This window comes from Schistocerca piceifrons, chromosome 6 (assembly GCF_021461385.2).
Source record: "Schistocerca piceifrons isolate TAMUIC-IGC-003096 chromosome 6, iqSchPice1.1, whole genome shotgun sequence".
Classification (NCBI taxonomy): domain Eukaryota; kingdom Metazoa; phylum Arthropoda; class Insecta; order Orthoptera; family Acrididae; genus Schistocerca; species Schistocerca piceifrons.
This window is the reverse complement of record NC_060143.1, coordinates 367525157-367550892: the sequence shown is the minus strand read 5'-3', so window position 1 is coordinate 367550892 and position 25736 is coordinate 367525157. Positions and strand designations below refer to the sequence as shown.

Below are 25736 nucleotides of genomic sequence, written 5' to 3'. Positions count from 1 at the left end.
AACTGCTGAGGTCATTAGTCCCCTAGAACTTAGAACTAGTTAAACCTAACTAACCTAAGGACATCACAAACATCCATGCCCGAGGCAGGATTCGAACCTGCGACCGTAGCGGTCTTGCGGTTCCAGACTGCAGCGCCTTTAACCGCACGGCCACTTCGGCCGGCCGCAGCATGTCCCCATCAATGAGTTCGAAAGCATCGTTGATGCGAGCTCGCAGTTCTGGCACGTTTATTGGTAGAGGAGGTTTAAACACTGAATCTTTCACATAACCCCACAGAAAGAAATCGCATGGGGTTAAGTCGGGAGAGCGTGGAGGCCATGACATGAATTGTTGATCATGATCTCCACCACGACCGATCCATCGGTTTTCCAATCTCCTGTTTATGAAATGCTTCTGCTTTAGCCTTTTCCGTAAGATTTTCCAAACCGTCGGCTGTGGTACGTTTAGCTCCTTGCTTGCTTTATTCGTCGACTTCCGCGGCTACGCGTGAAACTTGCCCGCACGCGTTCAACCGTTTCTTCGCTCACTGCAGGCCGACCCGTTGATTTCCCCTTACAGAGGCATCCAGAAGCTTTAACCTGCGCATACCATCGCCGAATGGAGTTAGCAGTTGGTGGATCTTTGTTGAATATCGTCCTGAAGTGTCGTTGCACTGTTATGACTGACTGATGTGAGTGCATTTCAAGCACGACATACGCTTTCTCGGCTCCTGTCGCCATTTTGTCTCACTGCGCTCGGCAGAGACCTGAAGTGCGGCTTCAGCCGAACAAAACTTTATGAGTTTTTCTACGTATCTGTAGTGTGTCGTGACCATATGTCAATGAATGGAGCTACAGTGAATTTATGAAATCGCTTCAATCATTTGTAATAGCCCTGTACATTATTCCATGATTTATTCCGTTTTCAAATTTATACTGACTTTTTGATCACCCGGTACATGCCTTTCTCTATGCATTGCGTACATTCTCTACCTCATCAGCGATGTTATCGTTGGTAGCAGGTCCCGTTGTCTTCCAGCCCTTCAACAGCCGGTGCATCACGTTCTGAGCCGCCACCTCTTCTTTGTTGCAGCATCGCCGAAGAGCTGCGCGCCGGGAATGTTCCAGTGCGAGTACGGCGCGTGCATCCCGGGCAGGTGGCACTGTGACGACTATCCGGACTGCGCTGACGGTTCCGACGAGCCGCCAGAGTGCCGTAAGTTCTGTCTACGTGTAACGACTTGCCAGTAGCGAGGAAACCGCAGAGCTCAGATGTGCAACTGTCATACACGGCGCAGGCACACTAATGTGACCACGCCAGTGTACGACGTCAACGACACATTCATAGGTGGCAGGTGACAGCACTGTCAGTGGAGACTATATAAAACATCTCTGGGGGATGCAAAAAAAAGCGTAATCGCTATAATTGCGTTGGCTTCTGCGGCCAGAGTCAGTCGACATAAAACTTTTCTGGGTATGGTACCGCGTCATAATGTATAAAACTACTGCTGCTGGAGAAAACCAACGTTTCGGCCACGGTTGAGCGGCCTTCATCTGGGTCTAATGGTCTGCTAGCCGAAACGTTGGTTTTTCTCTAGCAGCAGTAGTTTTATACATTATGACGCGGTACCATACCCAGAAAACTTTTATGTCGAGTGTAATCGTTGTTGTAAGGCAAAAACGAAGCGATTTATCAGACGTTCAAGGGTGTGATCACCGGCATTTGGCACAAGGATGGAAGCATTTCTGGAACGGCTAATGTTATGAACGGTTGTGGTTAAATTATATCGTGCACCGCAAAATGGCGCTATGATCATTGGCATTTGGGACAAGGGTAGAAGCATTTTTGGAATGGCTAATGTTATAAACTTTTGTGGTTAAATTATCCCATGCACCGCAAAATGGCGCTATGATCATTGGCATTTGGGACAAGGGTGGAAGCATTCCTGGAACGGCTAATGTTATAAACTGTTGGGGTTAAATTATACCGTGCACTGCAAAATGGCGCTATGATCATTGGCATTTGGGACAAGGGTGGATGCATTTCTGGAACGGATAATGTTATAAACTATTGGGGTTAAATTATACCGTGCACTGCAAAATGGCACTATGATCATTGGCATTTGGGACAAGGGTGGATGCATTTCTGGAACGGATAATGTTATAAACTGTTGGGGTTAAATTATACCTTGCACCGGAAAATGGCACTATAATCATTGGCATTTGGGACAAGGGTGGAAGCATTTCTGGAACGCATAATGTTATAAACTGTTGTGGTTAAGCCGCGTGGGATTAGCCGAGCGGTCTAAGGCGCTGCAGTCGTGGACTGTGTGGCTGATCGCGGCAGAGGTTCGAGTCCTCCCTAGGGCTTGGGTGTGTGTGTTTGTCCTTAGGATAATTTAGGTTAAGTAGTGTGTAAGCTTAGGGACTGATAACCTTAGCAGTTAAGTCCCATAAGATTTCACACACATTTGAAATTTTTTTTTTGTTGTGGTTAAATTATACCGTGCACCGCAAAATGGCGCTATGATCATTGGCTTTTGGGATAGGGGTGGAAGCATTTCTGGAACGGCTAATGTTATAAACTGTTGTGGTTAAATTACACCGTGCACCGCAAAATGGCGCTATGATCATTGGCATTTGGGACAAGGGTGGAAGCATTTCTGGTATGGCTAATGTTATAAAGTGTTGTAGTTAAATTATACCGTGCACCGCAAAATGGCGCTATCCAAAACCGGCGTTGAGTCAGCTGTGGTGCATCACGGACAGGGATGAACGACGACTGCAGACATTTGTGCAGGCGAATAGACGTGCAACTGTAGAGCAATTGAACACCTGCGTGAACCAAGCATCTACCAACAGTGCCTCCTGAACGACCTTTCAGTGAACGTTGCTTCGTATGGGCCTCTACAGCAGGAGCCTATTTCGTGTACCCGTGCTGACTTGAACGTCAGCGAAGAAGGAGGAATTTACTCGCCAGTGTCACAACTGGATGTCCACTGAGTCGCGACAGCTGGGCATTTCAGATTAATCACGTGTAATGCTCCATCAGACAAATAGCCGTTGGCGGGTACGGTGTGAGACGAGTGAAAGCAAACACCCTGTAACAATCGTCAGAAAACAAAAAAATGGTTCAAATGGCTCTGAGCGGTATGGGACTTAACATCTGAGGTCATCAGTCACCTACAACTTAGAACTACTTAAACCTAACTAACCTAAGGACACCACTCACATCCATGCGCGAGGCAGGATTTGAACCTGCAACCGTAGCAGCAGCGCGGTTCTGAACTGAAGCGCCTAGAACCACTCGGCCACAGAGGCCGGCAATCGTCATTTGGATCCAGGCTGGAAGAAGGCACCTTATGCTCTGGGAATTGTTTTCTTGGTGGTCTCGTCATTCAGGAAGGCACAATGAATCAAGACAAGTATGCATCTGTCCTTGGGCACCATTCCCACGCCTACATGCAGTTTGTTCCTCCTCAGCACAATGGCATTTACGTGTGTGCTTCGAAGAGCACCAGGATGAGATTCTCCCGGCCAGCAAACTTCCTGTATTTAAACCCATTCGAGAATCTGTGGGATCGCCTCAGTTGGCCGGCTCACATTATTGGATCCTCAACCAAGAAACCTAGCGCAGCTGGCCGTAGTACTGGAGATGGCATGGCTCCACATTCCTGGCAGTACATTCCATAACCTCATTGACTTTCTTCCTGCATGTCTTTCAGTGGCTCAAACTGCAAAAGGTGGTTCTGGGGCTTTTGACAGGTGGTCACATTAATACACTACTGGCCATTAAAATTGCTACACCACGAAGATGACGTGCTTCAGACACGAAATTTGACCGACAGGACGAAGGTGCTGTGATATGCAAATGATAAGCTTTTCAGAACATCCACACTAGGTTGGCGCCGGTCGCGACCACTACAACGTGCTGGCATGAGAAAAGTTTCCAACAGATTTCTCATACACAAACAGCAGTTGAGCGGCGTTGCCTGGTGAAACGTTGTTGTGATGCCTCGTGCAAGGAGGAGAAATGCGTACCATCACGTTTCCGACTTTGGTAAAGGTCGGATTGTAGCCTATCGCGATTGCGGTTTATCGTATCGCGATATTGCTGCTCGCGTTGGTCGAGATCCAATGATGTTAGCGGAATATGGAATCGGTGGGTTCAGGAGGATAATACGGAACGCCGTGCTGGATCCCAACGCCCTCGTATCACTAGCAGTCGAGATGACGAGCATCTTAACCGCATGGCTGTAACGGATGGTGCAGCCACGTCTCGATCCCTGAGTCAACAGATGGGGACGTTTGCAAGACAACAACCATCTGCACGAACAGTTCGACGGCGTTTGCAGCAGCATGGAGACCATGCTGAGTTCCCGAAGCATCTCCATAACCTACCGATAACAAATCTAGCAGCCCGCCCCTGAATTTCTTCGTTGTCTTCCTTCAATCCGACATGGTACGGAGACCATGGCTGCTATTACCCTTGACACTTCATCACAGACAGGAGCGCCTGCGATGGTGTACTCAGCGGCGAACCTGGGTGCACGAATGGCAAAACGTCATTTTTTCGGATGAATCCAGTTTCTGTGTACAGCACCACGATGATCGCATCCGTGTTTGGCGACATCGCAGTGAACGCACATTGGAGGTGTGTATTCGTCATCGCCATACTGGCATATCACCCGACGTGATGGTATGGGGTGCCATTGGTTACACGTCTCGGTCACCTCTTGTTCGCATTGACGGCACTTTGAACACTGGACGTTACATTTCAGATCTGTTACGACTCGTGGCTCTACCCTTCATTCGATCCCTGCGAAACCGTACATTTCACCAGGATAATGCACGACCGCATGTTACAGGTCCTGTACGGCCCTTTCTGGATACAGAAAATGTTCGACTGCTGTCCTGGCCAGCACATTCTCCAGATCTCTCACTAATTGAAAATATCTGGTCAATGGTAGCCTAGCAACTGGCTCGTCACAATACGCCAGTCACTACTCTTGATGAACTGCGGTATCGTGTTGAAGCTGCATGGGCAGCTGTACCTGTACACGCCATCCAAGGTCTGTTTGACTCAATGCCCTGGCTTATCAAGGCCGTTATTACGGCCAGAGGTGTTTGTTCTGATTTCTCAGGATCTATGCACCCAAATTGTGTGAAAATGCAATCACATGTCAGTTCTAGTATAATATATTTGTCCAATGATTACCCGCTTATCATTTGCATTTCTTCTTGGTGTAGCAATTTTAATGGCCAGTAGTGTATATCTGGAGACTGTATACAGTACAGGCATCGGCATGCACAGATATTAATCTTGGAGGTCTTAAAATTCTAAAATTGTAATTTTTAGATCTCCTCTATTCCCAAAATTGAGGAACAGGACTCAGGTGTTGGTCGAATGAAGGTGATCTGCCTTTGCTACAATACTTCCACGTTAAATGTTTCATCATGCATACTTTTATATACACTGCCAGAAATAAATGGAACACCCTCAAGAACCAGGCCAATTTTATTCAAGTGGTGCGTCAAATAGTTCATCATTCTACAAATATAAAGCAATAAGTTAAGACCAAATGAAACACATATGTCACAGTAGAGACTGCCTAAACAGTCGCACACAGTGCAGCCCCGCCCCGTCCTCTTCTGGTAGCAACGCAGGCATGCATTCTAGCACACAGACGATTGTAAATGTGGTGGATGGCATCATGTGATAGATTGTTCCAGGACCTTTTACCTTTTGTTGCAATTCGACAATGTTTTGTGCAGGCTCAGGGGAATACTCGTAAGTTCCCGCTTCATCGTGTCCTATACATTATTAACTGACAAGAGATTTGGCGATCTTATTAGCCGGGGCAGTTGTCATACACGATGAAAAGCACGTTTCGACGCAGCTGCTGTATATGGATGTGCATTGTCCTACTGAAAACGCACATCATCTTCCTGTCGAAGAAATGGTAGGGGCACAGGGATCAAAACCTTTACAATATAGCTAGCGCTGGTTACTTTGCCCTGTAGTAACACGAGACATGACCACAAGTTGGACCCTCACACTACGAAACCTACAGATGCATGGGAGTGGGCAAGCCCGTGGGACGGGTGGGAGGTGACCTTGAATATACATCGTGCAACAGCTTCAGGTGTAACATTATACCCCCTCTTAAGTTCAAGTGTAATCTAACACTGGAAGCCATTATTAGGTATATGGGCAGGCCTAGGGACGGAAGGTGAAATGGATGACCTTGAATACAAGTCATGCAATGGCACTGTAATAGTCACAAACGTATAAGTACGTGGTATCACGTAACATTCCACCAGTGCGGAGGGTATTTGCTTCGTGATACATTACCCGTGTTAAAATGGACCGTTTACCAATTGCGGAAAAGGTCGATATCGTGTTATGTATGGCTATTGTGATCAAAATTCCCATCGGGCGTGTGCTATGTATGCTGCTCGGTATCATCATCCGGAGCGTTCGCCGGATAGTTACGTTATTTAAGGAAACAGGAAATGTTCAGCCACATGTGAAACGTCAACCACGACCTGCAACAAATGATGATGCCCAAGTAGGTGTTTTAGCTGCTGTCGCGGCTATTCCGCACATCAATAGCAGACAAATTGCGCGAGAATCGGGAATCCCAAAAACGTCGGTGTTGAGAATGCTACATCAACATCGATTGCACTCGTACCATAGTTCTATGCACCAGAAATTGCATGGCGACGACTTTGAACGTCGTGTACAGTTCTGCCACTGGGCACAAGAGAAATTATGGGACGATGACAGATTTTTGGCACGCGTTCTATTTAGCGACGAAGCGTCATTCACCAACAGCGGTAACGTAAACCGGCATAATATGCACTATTGGGCAACGGAAAATCCACGATGGCTGCGGCAAGTGAAACATCAGCAACCTTGGCGGGTTAATGTATGGTGCGGCATTATGGAAGGAAGGACAATTGGCCCACATTTTATAGATGGCAATCTAAATGGTGCAATGTATGTTGATTTCGTACGCAATGTTCTACCGATTTTACTACAAGATGTTTCTCTGCATGACAGAATGGCAATGTACTTCCAGCATGATGGATGTCCGCCACATAGCTCGCGTGCGGTTGAAGCGGTATTGTGGTAATGTTCTACCGATGTTACTACAAGATGTTTTTCTGCATGACAGAATGGCATGTGCTTCCAACATGATGGATGACCGGCACATAGCTCGCGTGCGGTTGAAGCGGTATTGAATAGCATATTTCATGACAGGTGGATGGGTCGTCGGAGCACCATACCATGGCCCGCACGTTCACCGGTTCTGACGTCCCCGGATTTCTTTCTGTGGGGAAAGTTGAAGGATATTCGCTATCGCGATCCACCGACAACGCCTCACAATATGCGTCAGCGCATTGTCAATGCATGTACGAACATTACGGAAGGCGAACTACTCGGTGTTGAGAGGAATGTCATTACACGTATTGCCTAATGCACTGAGGTTGACTGACATCATTTTGAGCATTTATTGCATTAATGTGGTATTTACAGGTAATAACGCTGTAACAGCGTGCGTTCTCAGAAATGATAAGTTCACAAAGGTACATGTATGACATTGGAACAACCGAAATAAAATGTTCAAACGTACCTACGTTCTGTATTTTAATTTAAACAACCCACCTGTTACCAACTGTTCGTCTAAAATTGTGAGCAATATGTTTGTGACTATTACAGCGCCATCTATCACAAAGCGAAAAAAGTGGTCCAACTAAAACATTCATATTTCTTTACGTACTACACGAATGTGTAATAAAAAATGGGGGTTCCTATTTAAAAAAAAAAAAACGCAGTTGATATCCGTTTGACCTATGGCAACGCCATCTAGCAGGCCAACCATAGCGCCATCTGGTTTCTCCCTTCAAGCTAGACAAGTTTCGTCCTTTGTAGTTTTTTCGTTTGACGCTTATTTCGTGAGATATTTGGCCCGGTCACGATAAATGGATCACCCTGTATAGCAAAATTCAGGGCTGGTTCGAGACTATTTTTCGACACATGCGACTTATCGTTGGCGCCTCCCCCCCCCCCCCCCTCCCTCCCCTGATCACAGCTTGTGCCTCGTACGCTTTTACCCATGTCAGTTTTTGTTACTAATTATGATACGCATTGTGTAGAAATATTGTACTTGAGCACGCCTCGCACCCTCAAGCGGCTGCTACTCACTGTGATACATCCTGTGTAGAGATTATACAGTTGTGGCGCCCCTCTCGACTTGGCACCCCAAGCGGTGTGTCGTGACCCTCGGGGCTCGGCATAGATTCTAACAAAGAGTCAGGATTATTATCCACTACTCAAACAGCAGATGACGAATAAACAGACACGCCTGTGAAAAATAGCGACATCATCGTGGAAGATACTAGGGCGTTCAATAAGTAATACAATACATTTTTTTCTTGGCCAGTTTCGGTTGAAAACTGTGGAATGTATTGTGGGACGTCTTGGAATATTCCCGCTTCAGCCTCTATAGTTTAATAGGTGGCGACGCCATATGCAGCCTTCAAAATTGCGTCTCTAAGGCCGGTATTACACTATCAAATTTCTTTGTCAAATATCTTTGTCAAAAATCTTTGTCAAAGATATTTGATGGTGTAATAGGAACCTTGTCAAATGTCGTCCAATATTTGATCAAATCTAGGGCCTCGCTGTAGATTTGATCAAAGAAATCGCTTGTCTTCTGTTCACTGCAATGTGACATGTTACCACATGGAGCGCTAGCATCGCTGCAGCGTTCTGTCGTCTGTAGTGTTTTTATAATTGGTGGTAAATACAATTGGTGTGTGCAGACAACTACAAAATTAATAGAGACGTATGAAGCTGATGGGGCACTTTACAACGTGAGGCACCCTGAATACAAAAATAGATTAAGAAGATTGGAGACCTGACCTGACCTAACCTAACCTAACATAACCCTCTCCTGTAGCAAGGAATCGGAGTGTTACAGTGAGCCTGTCTTCTGAAGATGTAGCAGTGAATATTGTGCTTTGTGATATAAAGATACGCTTCACTGAGCACATACAGAAATGTATGCTCATCCATTCTTAAGTAATTGATCTACGACTTGACGCCATCCACTGTAAGCTCATGTAACAAATTTTGTTGAATGCTTTTATCGTGTCGTCGCTTTACCCAGATTAGATTAGTTTTTCGTTCCATAGATCCGTGCTGAGGAGATCCTCGTGGATGTGGAACATGCCAATTTTTTTAAAGCGGAAATAACAATACTAATAGTATGAATAAATACATCATTTGTTTCTATTAAAAATTTCGTCAATGGAGTAGGAGTTGGCCACTAGTAAGTCTTTCAGGCTCCTTTTAAACTGATCTTTATTTATAACTAAAATTTTTATGTTTGCTGGCAAATTATTGAAGATGAGTGTTGCTGAGTAGTGGACCCCTTTTTGAACTAAAGTAAGTGCAGATCATTTTTGTTCGTGGTATTGTATGTATGAACTGAGTTGTTTGTTGGAAAAAGAGATATATTATTTAGGACAAATTTTATTATATTCTGGTGTTTATACTTGTTCTCTTGGTTATTTTCGTGAATATCATCTTTTACTTTTACATTGATTGCCTTTAAATATTCTTTGTTTAAAGGGAGAGTATTTTTTTGTTTAGGCTGCTTAAGTATTTTAATTAAAAATGTTGTTTTGTGGAATCAATGATATGAATTTTTCATCGTAGGCCGTGAATTTGAGGCAGTAGTTAGTATACCCAGTTCTTTGAAGAGATTTCTGTAGGATATCCGTGAATTTACTCCACAAATAATACGTATTACACACTTGGACTCTGAAAACTTTTGTTTGACTCAAAGAGTTACCCCAAAATATTATACCATATGACATTATGGAATGAAAGTAGGCAAAGTATGCAAGCTTTTTCATTTTTATGTTGCCTATGTCTGCCAACACTCGAATTGCAAATACAGATTTGTTAAAGCGTTTCTGCAGTTCTGTGGTGTGCTCCTCCCAACTGAATTTATTATCAAGTTGTAATCCCAGGAATTTAAGACTGTCAACCTCGTATGTATGGTTCCTTTTTTTTCTCCCACTTCTTTTCCGCATGTGCACACAATGCAATTGCGGTACGTGCAACTGCTGCGGTTAATAACAAGTTGTTGTCAGCCATCTTGAACTTTGACGAAAAATTTGATGACAGAGTAATACCCCTTCTAGCGCTACGTCAAAGATCTTTGTCAAATATATTTGACGGAATATTAGATCACTTCTTTCATCAAATCTTTGACAAAGAAATTTGATAGCGTAATACCGGCCTAACCGAGTGCGTTCAAGGCAGAGAGCTGTCATTAAGTTTCATTGGCGGGAAACAAGAACATTGCAGTACTGATAGTCGCTTGCAGAATGTCTTCAGAGACCTGACAGCGAACAAAAGCACGGTGAGTCGTTGGGCGAGGCATCTGCCATCATTGCAACAAGGTCACGCAGACAAGCCCGTTCTCCCCATCTCTTCAGCGCGCTCTTCGCCGCAAAAAAGCAAACGAATTTTTCCTCCATGACAGCAAAAGGGCTTCACACAAGTGCGCGCACGGGAGAGGAGCTCACAAAATTGATTTGATTGTTCTTCCTTATCCATCATACAGCCCGGATCTCGCGTCTTTCGACTTCCATATGTTTGTCCCAATGAAGGATGCGCTCTGCGGGAATCAGTACGTGTGTGATTGAGAGGCTGTTGTTGCAAAACGTTGACTCGACCAGCAGAGTGGTATCATGCGGGCACATTGGCCCTCCCAGTAAGGGCTCGTAAGGCCGTCGCATTGAAAGGAGATTATGTTGAAAAATAGGATTTTGTTGCCAAAATAGTAGCGAAAATATGGCGAAATGGAATTCTGAATAAAAACTGTCTGCTTTTAGAAAAAAAGTGTTGCATTAGTTACTAAACGCCCGTCGTAGCTTTGCGGATACTGACAGTGAAGCTTCGTTAGTAACCGAGGTGAGATGTAGTGTACATTCTGTTTTTGTTCTGGTTCTAAATGAACACGTCACTCAGTGGCGCATACAGATGTCTACTGTGTAACAGCGCTTCACTCGTAAAGTACTGGTATGTTGTTGTTGTTGTTGTGGTCTTCAGTCCTGAGACTAGTTTGATGCAGCTCTCCATGCTACTCTAGCCTGTGCAAGCTTCTTCATCTCCCAGTACCTACTGCAACCTACATCCTTCTGAATCTGCTTAGTGTATTCATCTCTTGGTCTCCCTCTACGATTTTTACCCTCCACGCTGCCCTCCAATAATAAATTGGTGATCCCTCGATGCCTCAACACATGTCCTACCAACCGATCCCTTCTTCTGGTCAAGTTGTGCCACAAATTTCTCTTCTACCCAATCCTATTCAATGCTTCCTCATTAGTTATGTGATCTACCCATCTAATCTTCAGCATTCTTCTGTAGCACCACATTTCAAAAGCTTCTATTCTCTTCTTGTCCAAACTATTTATCGTCCACGTTTCACTTCCGTACATGGCTACAGTCCATACAAATACTTTCAGAATCGACTTCCTGACACTTAAATCGATACTCGATGTTAACAAATTTCTCTTCGTCATAAATGCTTTCCTTGCCATTGCCGGTCTACATTTTATATCCTCTATACTTCGACTTCCCAAATAGCAAAACTTATTTACTACTTTAAGCGCCTCATTTCCTAATCTAATTCCTGCAGCATCACCAGATTTAATTCGATTACATTCCATTACTCTCGTTTTGCTTTTGTCGATGTTCATATTATACCCTCCTTTCAAGACACTGTCCATTCCGTTCAACTGCTCTTCCAACTCCTATGCTGTCTCTGACGGAATTACAATGTCATTGGCGAACCTCAAAGTTTTTATTTCTTCCCCATGCATTTTAATTCCTACTCCAAATTTTTCTTTTGTTTCCGTTACTGCTTTTTCAATATACAGATTGAATAACATCGGGGAGAGGCTACAACCCTTTCTCACTCCCTTCCCAACCACTGCTTCCCTTTCATGTCCCTCGACTCTCATAACTGCCATCTGGTTTCTGAACAAATTGTAAATAGCCTTTCGCTCCCTGTATTTTACCCCTGCCACCTTCAGAATTTGAAAGAGAGTATTCCAGTCCACATCGTCAAAAGCCTTCTCTGTATGCTACCATTATCTCCCCACCATGCTTCTCAGGCGCAAAAACGACGTTGCTGGCCCACTGGCCAGGTAACCAGTTCGCTGTGCCGGTAATACATACACTGCCCGATCAAAAGTATCCGAACACCTGTTAGTGGACTTTCGTATGGGGTGCGTCACCCTTCGCGTGTGTAACGGCTTGAAATCTGCTCTGGACTCTTTCACTAAGGTATCTAAAAGTCTGTGGAAGAATGTTAGACATTCTTCCTTAAGAGCCGAAACCAGAGAGAGTAGCAACATTTTACGCTGCGGTCTGGAGCGAAGTCGACCTTCTAACTCAATAAGGTGATTCAAAAATATTTCTGTTTGCTGATGACACCAGATTGGTAGTGAAGGATCTTGTGTGTAATATTGAAACATTATCAAATAATGTAGTTCATGAAATAAGTTCGTGGCTTGTGTAAAATAATTTGATGCTAAATCACAGTAAGACTCAGTTTTTACAGTTTCTAACTAACAATTCAACAAGAACTGATATTTTGATCAGACAGAATGGGCATATTATAAGCGAGACGGAACAGTTCAAGTTCCTAGGCGTTCGGATGGATAGTAAACTGTTGTGGAAAGCCCATGTTCATGATCTTGTTCAGAAACTAAACGCTGCTTTATTTACCATTAGAACAGTATCTGAAATACGTGACATTTCAACACGAAAAGTAGTCTACTTCGCATATTTTCATACGCTTATGCCATATGGTATTATTTTTTGGTGTAATTCTTCTGATTCAAAAAGGGTATTTTTGGCTCAAAAACGGACTTTCGAGCTATGTGTGGTGTAAGTTCGAAAACCTCTTGTCGACCCCTATTCTATAGTGTGGGAATTTTGACATTGCACTCACAATATATATTTTCTTTAATGTCGTTTGTTGTTAGCAATATTAGCTTATTCCCAAGAGTTAGCAGCTTTCACTCTGTTAATACTAGGCAGAAATCAAATCTGCATGTGGAATGCACTTCCTTGACTCTTGTGCAGAAAGGAGTGCAGTATTCTGCTGCATCCATTTTCAATAAGCTACCACAAGAACTGAAGAGTTTCCTCATGGCTCAAAAAAATGGTTCAAATGGCTCTGAGCACTATGGGACTCAACTTCTGAGGTCATTAGTCCCCTAGAACTTAGAACTAGTTAAACCTAACTAACCTAAGGACATCACAAATATCCATGCCCGAGGCAGGATTCGAACCTGCGACCGTAGCGGTCTTGCGGTTCCAGACTGCAGCGTCTTTAACCGCACGGCCACTTCGGCCGGCCTCCTCATGGCTCACTCCTTCTATTCTGTCGAGGAGCTCCTGGAAGAGCTAAAAAATTAAGCAAATTCCAGTGTTACACTGTTGATTTTCTTTATTTAAACTTACGACTTGTCGCCTGAATATGTTTCTTATATTTCATTTTATCTGTTTCTTCAATCGTGTTATAATTTCATGTATTGACTCGTTCCATGAGCATGGAGACTTCTCCTTAATTTGGTCCCACGGAACAATAAATAAATAAAAACCACGAAGGTGTTCCATTGGATTCAGGTCAGCACTCTGGGCAGGCCAGACCATTTCAGGAATGTTACATATCATTGCCCCACGGATGCTGCTACGTAACAGGGTCCATTGTTATGCTGATACAATAAGTCATCGTTTACAGTCAGTCATCGTCTCTGAACTGTTCACGTACTGTACGCAGTACACAGTGCGGTAAAATGTTCATATCCTTTTTCTTGGATATTTTGTGTTTTCTTGAGCGCAAGTAGGGGACCACATTCTAACCACGAAAGACACTCCCGTACTGTAATACCACCTTCTCCGTACTTCGCTGTAGGCACTACACCTGGTGGTAGATAACGTTCCACTGGCATTCATCAAACCCAAACCCTTCCATTACTCCAGATCATTAGTTTCCAGTCATCCACTGTCCTGTCGCATCGCTCTTTGCGACACCTCAAGCGTCACTCAGCTCTGACTACAACAGGGCGTTCTGCGGGAAGTGAGTAAGTGCTCCACAAAAAGCAATAATGTCGTTTCTTTTTTGACACATTCTCTAATTTTTTAAACATTTTTAAAATTTTATTCTGATTTCAGTGTTGCTAGTTGTGGTTTAAAATTGAAGTAATCACTGAAAGAAACAAGTTTTTCTCGTTTTTTAAAGTTATAGTGAAGTTCAAAATAAAAGAGGTGTTCCATCAAACTACCACGATTTCCGTCTCAGGAAAAGTTTGGGAATCCCTGGACTACAGAAATGTGTGGTTTATGAGTAACTGTTCGACCATTGTACCTCATTTTTTTAACTTGCTACGCACAATCATTGTGCTAACTGGACAGCTGGTAGCACTTTGGAACGCATGAATGATTCCTTCCGCTGCTCTCGTGCGACTGTTACAAGCACCTTCCACAATGCTTGGCGATCTCTGCCCGTCAGTCATAAGGTCTACCTGGCGTTTGCAACTCACAGTCTTCCGCGTTTCCATTTCACAATCACAACAGTCGACTTGGGCACTGTAGAAAGGTTGACATTTCCCTAATGGATTTGTTACTTTAGTGACATCCAATGACTACCCACGTTCGAAGCCGCTCAGCTTTCCTGACCTATCCATTCAGTTGGTACCACTTCTCAAGTTTTGGGTTCGCATGCAGGAGGTCGTGGATTCGATCCTGGGTTTGGGCGCTTTTTTTTATTAGCTAATATCATTCTGACATTTCACACGGTAATATACGCCGTTTCTAACGTCACATGTATCCTAAATTTACAACATTTTGTAACTCTGAACGTAGCAAATACGAGGTTATACAAATAAGAAATAGACTGTTGAAGCAAATGACCTGTCATAGGACAGAATAACTACAAAAAAATATCAATTTCGAGATGCTAAATATGCGCATGGTCCATGTAATGCGCATTACTCCTCTGACAGATATTGTTCTGCACGATTCATGCCGACATCGCCTATTGTGAAATGTTCTGTTTCGAAGTACATTCTGTGTCCCTAACGGTGACAGACGTGATGTTTCCGCAATCCCACCGTTAGAATAATAATAATAACGCATTGAAATACGTACTAAACAGCATGCGGTTACCAGATTCAGTGTTGAAAGGCATGGGACCATGGTGATAACACATACAAATAGTAACCGAGTTTGGACATTATTCGCAAAGCACATTGGTAGTCCTGTTGGCAACGTAAGGCCCTAACGAAATGTATGGACCTGAACGAGGCAAGAAAATAGTTGCTACTAATCTCTGGGACCATTGGAGGAGGATACAAAGAAAACAGGTTTCGCATCTAGTGGATGAGGTACTTGTGAAATTCGATGACATGAAAAGGGCTTCTTTCAAAGCTGACCAATCTTCCATATCTACGATTGTAGTATGCAAGTGCAAGCTTTTTCTAGAGGACCCGCTGCGATCACTGTTGACGGTTAAGATGCCAGATACCGTACCACCTGCACTACATTTACCAAACAAAAAACAATGGCCTCAACCCGGAATCGAACCATCGACTAGCTGCATGCTAACCAAAACGCTATTTATTGCACCAACTGTACAGCACAAAGATTATATGCTGACAGAGGTAGCTACCATACATGTGGTTACAATGTTGCCAGATTGCCACTCTTTAACGTCCTTTTTCTGCCGGTTGTGCTCGCCGGACGAAATTTTGTGTGAGACATTTTTTTATCACTGGCATGTGAGGATTGCGCTGCGAAGCCCGAGTGCGCGAATTTCCCTTCATCCTGTGTATCATATTATACCCTCTTCCGTAAGTAACTGTGGGAAATATTATGGTAACACCAATCTTCTATTGCTGACTCAGGTTGACCATTCAGAAGATTCAGGCTTACAAAAAAGTAGCTGTCAGTAAAAACATGGGGATTCAGGCTTAAAAAAAAGTAGCTGTCAGTAAAAACATGGGGAATCTCGCTTATCTAGCCCCATTAGTAAGGCTCTCCTATTTATCCAGATCGTTTATTTATTTTTGTTCTGTATCTACACTGTATTAATTAGATACTCTAGAAGTAACAAAAGGCATCAATAAGTAGACGACAATCATTAAATTTAGAGGCAGCCAATTGCCATACATGGATGATGACACAGTGTCAGTTAACGAGTTAAAGTTTAGTGGTAAAATACTATATTGCCTCCGTTTGTTGCAAATGTAAAATGTCATCCGAGAGAAAGACGAGTTTAATGTTCGTTGGGAAAATACAGTATTGTCTCCGTTTGTTGCAGATGTAAAATAACATCCGAGGGAAAGAAGGTGGTACTGCCCATGGCCGAAAAGTTACATGCACTGCGTAAGACGAGTAAAGGATATTTATAGGAAACAGTGATGTTAGATTAGGTCTCGGGAACTTTGACTGTGTCAGACTGGAAGAATAACAAAAAAAAAATTGAAGACTTTTGTTTCAAAGTTATGTCAGAAAACTTTAGAAAGCCGCAGGGCAACCGAAAAAGCAAAGAATGATTCCCTTTTCGTCTGGTTTTGTGAAAACATTGAGAGTGATGTTCGGTTTATCAATTGTCACTGACTACTATAGTGAAAGCCTTTCAGGCGAGACAGTAGCTGCTGGAAAAAGAAATCGAAATGTTCATTTCCTGTCCATTTCCTTAGACAAGTTTAAAACGCCCACGAACGAAGCCTTTATTATCAGACGCCACCCAATAAGACACGAAGTTCCAAATTATAATCCTGCAAAAGTATGTAATAAGAATAGATTCTCAGCACTGACTTGCTATTAAGTGTCTGGGAAATTACAAAATCCCTCTTTTTTTTAATAGGGAAATCAAAGTGCTTTAAAAACAATTGAAACGTCCCTCCTTGTTAGTGTCTTACAACTCGCAAAATAATGTTTGGATAGACTGTTTACTTTTTTAAAACTGGTCCATGTGACAAGTGTAAAATAATTTCTAAAAGAAAGTTTGCCATATGATGGAGTAACAATGGCTGATGGCGCCAAAGTGAAATATCTGTTACCCAACGTACTGTACCGGTATTGCATTGTATCCTTATTAATCCATTCAATGTAGTGTACAACATAATATGGGAGGAGTCAAAATATGATATGAGAACGTATGTAGACACAACATTGTTTCATATAGTGTACATCACACCGAAGATATATTACACATCTACTCATAATAAAGTAAGAGTTCAAATAATAATGCTGCTGATAGCCAGAAAGCTAAAGTTCATTAATGGCCAATAGGTTATATTCCTAATAAATGGCATTATTGCAGCCAGTGAACTAAGGAGCTAGGCAAATATTAAGAGACAAACTGCTGAGTAAGCATGTCGAATAACAAGAGGAATATGGTGCGGTAACACTTTTCAAATCTGTGAATTGCAAAGCCTTCATTTATGTGATTGCTTCTGTGTGGTATCATGTTACTGAGTCAACAACCCAAGTTGTGGAAATGTTTATGACCAACCATTTGTAAGTATACTGATGCAGTTTGTACACTGAATGAACAAACTGGGAACAATGTCAACATGAAGTTCATTGAAGCACTTACAAACAGCCTGTGCTGTGTAGACATACTGACTGCAAAATATCAGTGATGCTGTTTGTGGTTATTTGTGTTATGCTACTTATTTGATTCTGACATTAATATTTTATTAAGTTAAGCATAAGGAACATTGCTTTTAAGGTTTAGGTATGTTGGGAATGTAATTGAAGGTAACTATTGGATTGTAATAGTTACCTTATTTTAATGTGCTGTTGCCACTAAGGATCTCTTAATTATAATTAAAGTCACTGCTTTTACAGTATTGTAAATTTACTGAATGAAATTAGTGGCAAAATTTATTTGTGTGATTGTTATTATGTGTTTGTTTTTCTCAGTATATGAATTATGATTGAGAAAATGCATACAGAATTTATTTCTCCAGTGAAGGAGGTGCATTATTGTTGGGTTTGGTTTGACATTTCCATTCCGTGCCACAGTTTGTCCTTGCACACTTGTAATCTCTACTATTGTAGTGATTTTAATAGGTGAATGTTTTGTGAAATGTATTTTGCATTCCTGTTAATATACTTACTGTTGTTATTGTTGTGGACTTCAGTCCTGAGACTGGTTTGATGCCGCTCTCCATGCTACTCTATCCTGTGCAAGCTTCTTCATCTCCCAGTACCTACTGCAGTCTACATCCTTCTGAATCTACTTAGTGTATTCATCTCTTGGTCTCCCTCTACGATTTTTACCCTCCACACTGCCCTCCAGTACCAAATTGGTGATCCCTTGATGCCTCAGAACATGTCCTACCAACCAATCCCTTCTTGTAGTCAAGTTGTGCCACAAACTCCTCTTCTCCCCAATTCTATTCAATACCTCCTCATTAATTATGTGATCTACCCATCTAATCTTCAGCATTCTTCTGTAGCACCACATTTCAAAAGCTTCCATTCTCTTCTTGTCCAAACTATTTATCGTCCACATTTCACTTCCATACATGGCTACACTCCATACAAATACTTTCAGAAACGACTTCCTGACACTTAAATCTATACTCGATGTTAACAAATTTCTCTTCTTCTGAAACGCTTTCCCTGTCATTGCCAGTCCAGATTTTATATCCTCTCTACTTCGACGATCATCAGTTATTTTGCTCCCCAAGTAGCAAAACTCCTTTACTACTTTAATTATCTCATTTCCTAATCTAATTCCCTCAGCATCACCCGATTTAATTAGACTACATTCCATTATCCTCGTTTTGCTTTTGTTGATGTTCATTTTATACCCTCCTTTCAAGACACTGTCCATTCCGTTCAACTGCTCTTCCAAGTCCTTTGCTGTGTCTGACAGAATTACAATGTCATCGGCGAACCTCAAAGTTTTTATTTCTTCTCCATGGATTTTAATACCTACTCCGAATTTTTCTTTTGTTTCCTGTACTGCTTGCTCAATATACAGATTGAATAGCATCGGGGAAAGGCTACAACCCTGTCTCACTCCCTTCCCAACTGTTGCTTCCCTTTCATGCCCCTCAACTCTTATAACTGCCATCTGGTTTCTGTACAAATTGTAAATAGCCTTTTGCTCCCTGTATTTTACCCCTGCCACCTGCAGAATTTGAAAGAGAGTATTCTAGTCAACATTGTCAAAAGCTTTCTCTAAGTCTACAAATGCTAGAAACGTAGGTTTGCCTTTCCTTAATCTTTCTTCTAAGATAAGTCGTAGGGTCAGTATTACCTCACGTGTTCCAACATTTCTATAAGAATCCAAACTGATCTTCTCCGAGTTCAGCTTCTACCAGTTTTTCCATTTGTCTGTAAAGAATTCGCGTTAGTATTTTGCAGCTGTGACATATTAAACTGATAGTTGGTTGGGGTTGATTTGGTGGAAGAAACAAAACAGCCAGGTCATCAATCTCATTGGATTAGGGAAGGAAGTCGGCTGTGCCCTTCCAAAGTAACCATCCCGGCATTGGCCTGAAGTGATTTCAAGAAATCACGGAAAACGTAAATCAGGATGGCTGGATGCAAAAAGATTGAACCATTGTCCTCCCGAAAGCAAGTTCAGTGTGTTAACCACTGCACCACCTTGCTCGGTAGTTACATGTAGTACTTGTACATATATTTATCTTAGTATTGTAAGTATATTATGTGTTGCAACAGGGAACATGTAACTTAGAATTAACTGAGTGAATACAAACGCCTATTTACAAGGAAAGCGTTTAACTCCTTGTGGAATAGCTTTGCTTCACAAGTTTTTAGAGTATGTGGGAGCTTATTGAACCATATCTACCCATTAATATAAAGGCTGTTGTCAGTTATTTTTAGTTTTGTCCTCTGCCTGAAGTACTTACCCTTACTTGTAGTATCATAATTGTGTGTACCACCACATTTATTTTCTTTGTTTTTACTATTCCCAACAAATGTAATAAGTTTATAGCAGCATAAATAATAAATTGTTAATGATTTATGTTGACCTAAGGTTTCATTACAGGGTTGAGTGGATCTCAGTCTATGCATTAACGTAGTAACTGTCTTTTTATTTATTTATTGTTCCGTGGGACCACATTTAGGAGAAGTCTCCATGGTCATGGAACGAGTCAATACATGAAATTATAACATGATTGTAGAAACAGATAAAATGAAATATAAGAAACATATTCAGGCGACAAGTCGTTAGTTTAAATAAAGAAAATCAACAATGTAACACTGGAATTTGCTTAATTTTTTAGCTCTTCCAGGAGCTCCTCGACAGAATAGAAGGAGTGAACCATGAGGAAACTCTTCAGTTTAGACTTAAAAGTGTTTGGGCTACTGCTAAGATTTTTGAGTTCTTGTGGTAGCTTATTGAAAATGGATGCAGCAGAATACTGCACTCCTTTCTGCACAAGAGTCAAGGAAGTGCATTCCACATGCAGATTTGATTTCTGCCTAGTATTAACTGAGTGAAAGCTGCTAACTCTTGGGAATAAGCTAATATTGCTAACAACAAACGACATTAAAGAAAATACATACTGTGAGGGCAATGTCAAAATTCCCAGACTATTGAATAGGGGTCGACAAGAGGTTTTCGAACTTACACCATACATAGCTCGAACAGCCCGTTTTTGAGCCAAAAATACCCTTTTTGAATCAGAAGAATTACCCCAAAAAATAATACCATATGACATAAGCGTATGAAAATATACGAAGTATACTACTTTTCGTGTTGAAATGTCACGTATTTCAGATACTGTTCTAATGGTAAATAAAGCGGCATTTAGTTTCTGAACAAGATCCTGAACATGGGATTTCCACAACAGCTTACTATCTATCTGTACGCCTAGGAACTTGAACTGTTCCGTCTCGCTTATAACATGCCCATTCTGTCTGATTAAAATGTCAGTTCTTGTTGAATTATGGGTTAGAAACTGTAAAAACTGAGTCTTACTGTGATTTAGCATCAAATTATTTTCCACAAGCCACGAACTTATATCATGAACTACATTATTTGATAATGTTTCAATATTACACACAAGATCCTTCACTACCAAGGTGGTGTCATCAGCAAACAGAAATATTTTTGAATCACCTGTAATACTAGAAGGCATATCATTTACATAAATGAGAAACAGCAGTGGCCCCAGCACCGACCCTTGGGGAACGCCCCATTTAACAGTGCCCCATTGGGACTGAACATCATTACCACTCTCAATATTGCGGAGGATTACCTTCTGCTTTCTGTTCTTAAAGTAGGAGGCGAACCAATTGTAAGCTACTCCCCTTACTCCATAATGTTCCAACTTCTGCAGTAATATTTTGTGGTCAACACAGTCAAAAGCCTTCGTTAAATCAAAGAAAACACCTAACATTCGCAACCTTTTATTTAATCCGTCCAAAACCTCACAGAGAAAAGAGACTATAGCATTTTCAGTTGTTAAGCCATTTCTAAAACCAAACTGTACATTTGACAGCAAATTATATGAATTTTAATGCTGCAGTAACCTTGTATATACAACCCTCTCGATAACTTTAGCAAACACCGATGGCATAGAAATAGGTCTATAATTGTCAACATTATCCCTGTCTCCCTTTTTATAAAGTGGCTTCACTACCGAGTACTTTAATCGGTCAGGAAACCGACCACTCCTGTACTGAGCTAACATACGTGGAACAATACTTCAGTATTCTGCTAGATACCCCGTCATATCCATGAGAGTTCTTGGTCTTCAGTGATTTAATTATTAACTCATCTCCCTCTTGTCAGTATCATGGAGGAGCATTTCAGGTAACAGTCTCGGAACACTTTTTTCTAAGAGCGCTATATGATTCCCTGTTGGGACTAGGTTTCTATTTAGTTCACCTGCTATATTCAGAAAGTGATTATTAAGTACTGTACATATATGCGACTTATCAGTAACACGGACATCCCCACTACGCACTGATTCTATATTCTCAACCTGTCTCTGCAGACCAGCCACTTCCTTTACGAGTGACCATATGGTTTTAATTTTATCCTGAGACTTAGCTATTCTATCTGCATACTTTTTGCCTTCCTAATAACTTTTTTAAGCACCTTACAGCACTGTTTGTAATGGGCTGCTGCATTTAGATTTTGACTGTTTCTAACGTTTTGATATAATTGCCACTTTGTTCTACAAGATATTCTTATCCCTTTAGTCAGCCACCCAGGCTGCCTGTTTGTGCTAGTACCCTGTTTTGAACGTTCTAACGGAAAGCAACTTTCAAAGAGCACGAGAAAAGTCTTGAGGAAAGCATTATATTTATCGTCTACTGTATCAGCACTATAAACATCTTGCCACTCTTGTTCCTTGATAAGGTTTACAAAAGTCTGTATAGCAACTGGATCAGCTTTCCTAAAAAGTTGGTAACTATATTTAACATGTGTTGCAGCACAAAAATCTTTTAGACTTAAAATTTGTGCATCATGATCTGAAAGGCCATTCACCTTTTTGCTAACAGAATGCCCTTCTAATAATGACGAATGAACAAAAATATTGTCTATGGTTGTTCTACTGTTCCCTTGCACTCTCGTTGGAAAGAATACGGTTTGCATAAGATTATATGAATTAAGGAGGTCTACCAGCATCCTTTTCCTTGCACAATCACTTATACAATTAATATTGAAGTCACCACATATAACTAACTTTTTGTATTTCCTATAAAGTGAACCAAGAACCTCCTCTAGCTTTAGCAAAAATGTTGTGAAATCGGAGTCTGGGGATCTATAAATAACAACAGTAAGAAGTTTGGCTCCACTAAATTTAACCACACCTGCACAACATTCAAACACCTTTTCAGTGCAGTACTTTGAAACATCAATTGACTCAAATGGGATACCGTTTTTCACATACATGGCTACTCCCCCACACCGCAAAGAGCTCCTAGAAAAGCTGCCAGCCAACCTGTATCCTGGTAAAGGAAGCCTCTGAATTATCTCCTTATTTAAGAAGTGTTCAGATATACCAATAATTTCAGAGTCAACATCTATAAGCAGTTCACTAACTTTATCTCTAATACCTTGTATATTTTGATGAAATATACTAATTCCCTCATTAATCGGATACCCAAGCTTTGTAGAAAGTGGTTTCTTTGTTAGAGAGACTTCCCTTAAGCAGGAATACCTATCAGCTGACTTCAATCTCAAAAAGGTACAGCTCTAACACCCACAACTACCGGAATTTTCCCATGAGTGATCCCACCACCCCCACCTATGCTGTCACCTGTAAGTTTTGCCAACCTCCCCTTCCCATACCTGTTGAGGTGCAGGCCATGTCTAGTGAAACCCGTCCTACTGATAGACTCCACCGACACCACTGAAATGTGACTCATGCCTTCTGTCATCAGCGCACCCCCAAGTCTCATGTTATTACGCCGGACGGCTGTATTAAGATGAAGCCGATCGTGACGCTGAAACAGTTCCACGAAATGCACATTCGTGTTGCCAGTCTGAGTGGCTATCTTTTCCAGGTCACCATCTGTGTCATACTCCCCATCCCTATCAATACTATTACCAGCCCCACCCACAATCACTACCTGATCCTCTTTAGTAAAATCCCTACATAACCCCCCTATGTTAAAAGTCACCTGAGCCAATCCTGCATTAGGCTTCACAATGCTGGTGACCTGGTACTCACTCCCCAAAACTTCCTGCAACTGCTGGCCTACACCTCTACCATCAGAACTACCTAACAGCAGAACCTTCTTCTTTCTCTTAGACTTTGCAACTGTCCTAGCCACCGTAACTGCTGAGGTCTGCTGCATACTTCCTACGTCTACAGCTACTAGAGATTCCTCTCCACTAGACTCTGACAGTTGGTCATATCTATTACAAACATCAATAGTAAAACTATCTGAAAATCTCCTTCTCCTAGCAGATCTCTTGCCAACAGCCAGCTCCCATTCCCCAACCCCCTTCTCCCTCCTCATCCTATCTAGCTCCTCCTGTGTGTTTTTCAACTGCACCTGAAGGGCACAGATCTTACGCTCCTGCTCCTCTATCAACTTACTCTTGCTACATAACCTGCAGTTCCAGGAGAGGATCTCACCAGAATGCCCACTGGCTTCCCCACTGCATTCCCCCCAGTGAAAATACTTCGAACAAGTCTCACACCGCAATCCACTACTCACGAACCTACGGAAAAGCCCACACTTCTCACTCATGGTAAAATTTTACAATTATTGAAACAAGAAAACAACTTTATCTAAGTTCCGCTACTACAATAAGAAGATGTTAAAAACTGACTACAATTATCACAAACTTGCTCTACAAGGGAAGTAACTACTATTATTGACAGTATTAATCAACAACAAATGAGAATATAACAAAATACTAACACAGAAAGAAAATCAAATGTCTAATGACAGTAACGAAACTGAAAGCAGTTCGCAAAAATTTCTTCTGAAGTTATTTCACCGGAAAACACCAAGAACACCGGTTGAAGACTACTAAAGTTCCTAAATAAACTACTATACACAAACAATTAATTAGTACTTAGCTTTCGATGCGCCGCTATAGCTGCAACTGGTCAGCGCGGAATGTAAACACGGGTGAGAGGTTAAGTTGTTCAATACGAAACACTCACAAATATCAGGCCACAACACAAGAAATGCAGAGGTGAATGAAGAAACCACTAATAAGTCACTTAAATAGTAAATATTATCACAAAAACAGTTAAAATATATATCTGAAACCTAAAAATAGATGAAAACTTAGAGAACGATCTCACACGCAGTCACGCGCTTATGACGTCACACCAAAGATTCTGTTGTACTAATATTCTATTCAGGTACAGGTCTGCCACACAGCCCCACAGTTCAATTCCATAATTAAGAAATGGGTAAATTGTTCCATAGTAGACCATTTTTAAAGTTTGACTTGGAACTATTTTTGCCAGTTGGCTTATAATGTACAAGCTACTGCTGATTGTCTCACATACAGAGTTAATGTGGTTTACCCAGTGAAGATTTTTGTCCAGGTGGACACAAAAAAATTTAATGTTATCTGTTTCTATGATTCAACACAATGTATACTGCTGATTTCAGCCTGATAAGAGCCAGTTGTTTGAAATGTTGTTAGCTGGGATTTACTGATGTTAGTGTGTAGTCCTTGATGTAGAAGATATATGGTTGCTTCAGTTACACCTTTCATTGCAACTGACTGTAATGCCTCAAAGTCTAGAAGACTGGGAATTATCTGTTCTGCATGAAAGTTTAGTAGACTACTTGCAGTTTGTTAAGTATGTAGACAGTAAATGCATAAATGAGTCTTTGATGTGGTTTAACTATTTGTTTTATGTATTTTTGAACTACAGCTCTTGACATACCATCCCAAGCAGCTGAGTGTTTGTTTTTTAAGGTGGGGATTATCGTGCTTATTTCATTTTCCTTGACCTAGTCAGATTCAATATCCACTGTTTGAGTGTTGTGATTCAATATTAGCATGTCAGTGTAGGGATCTCAGGGTCCTTGAAAAGGCTTCTTCCAGGTGTTTGGTTTTAATTTTTTCGTAATATTCTTAGTGCATGCTTCTGGAGATCTAATATTTTCTTGACTTCAGCTGCATTCTCCCAGAAGATTATGCTTTCAAGCAGCAGCCAGTGAAAGTATGCTATGA

At 41.7% G+C, this 25736-nt stretch overlaps 1 protein-coding gene across 1 annotated transcript in view; it reads left to right on the top strand.

Moving 5' to 3' along the window:
* LOC124802490 (low-density lipoprotein receptor-related protein 1) overlaps positions 1-25736 on the top strand; it is a 735000-nt gene that overhangs the window by 366055 nt on the left and 343209 nt on the right. The window contains exon 3 of the mRNA XM_047263305.1: positions 1073-1195. Within this exon, the coding sequence (XP_047119261.1) occupies positions 1073-1195 (123 nt within the window). The remainder of the gene's footprint in view (positions 1-1072; positions 1196-25736) is intronic.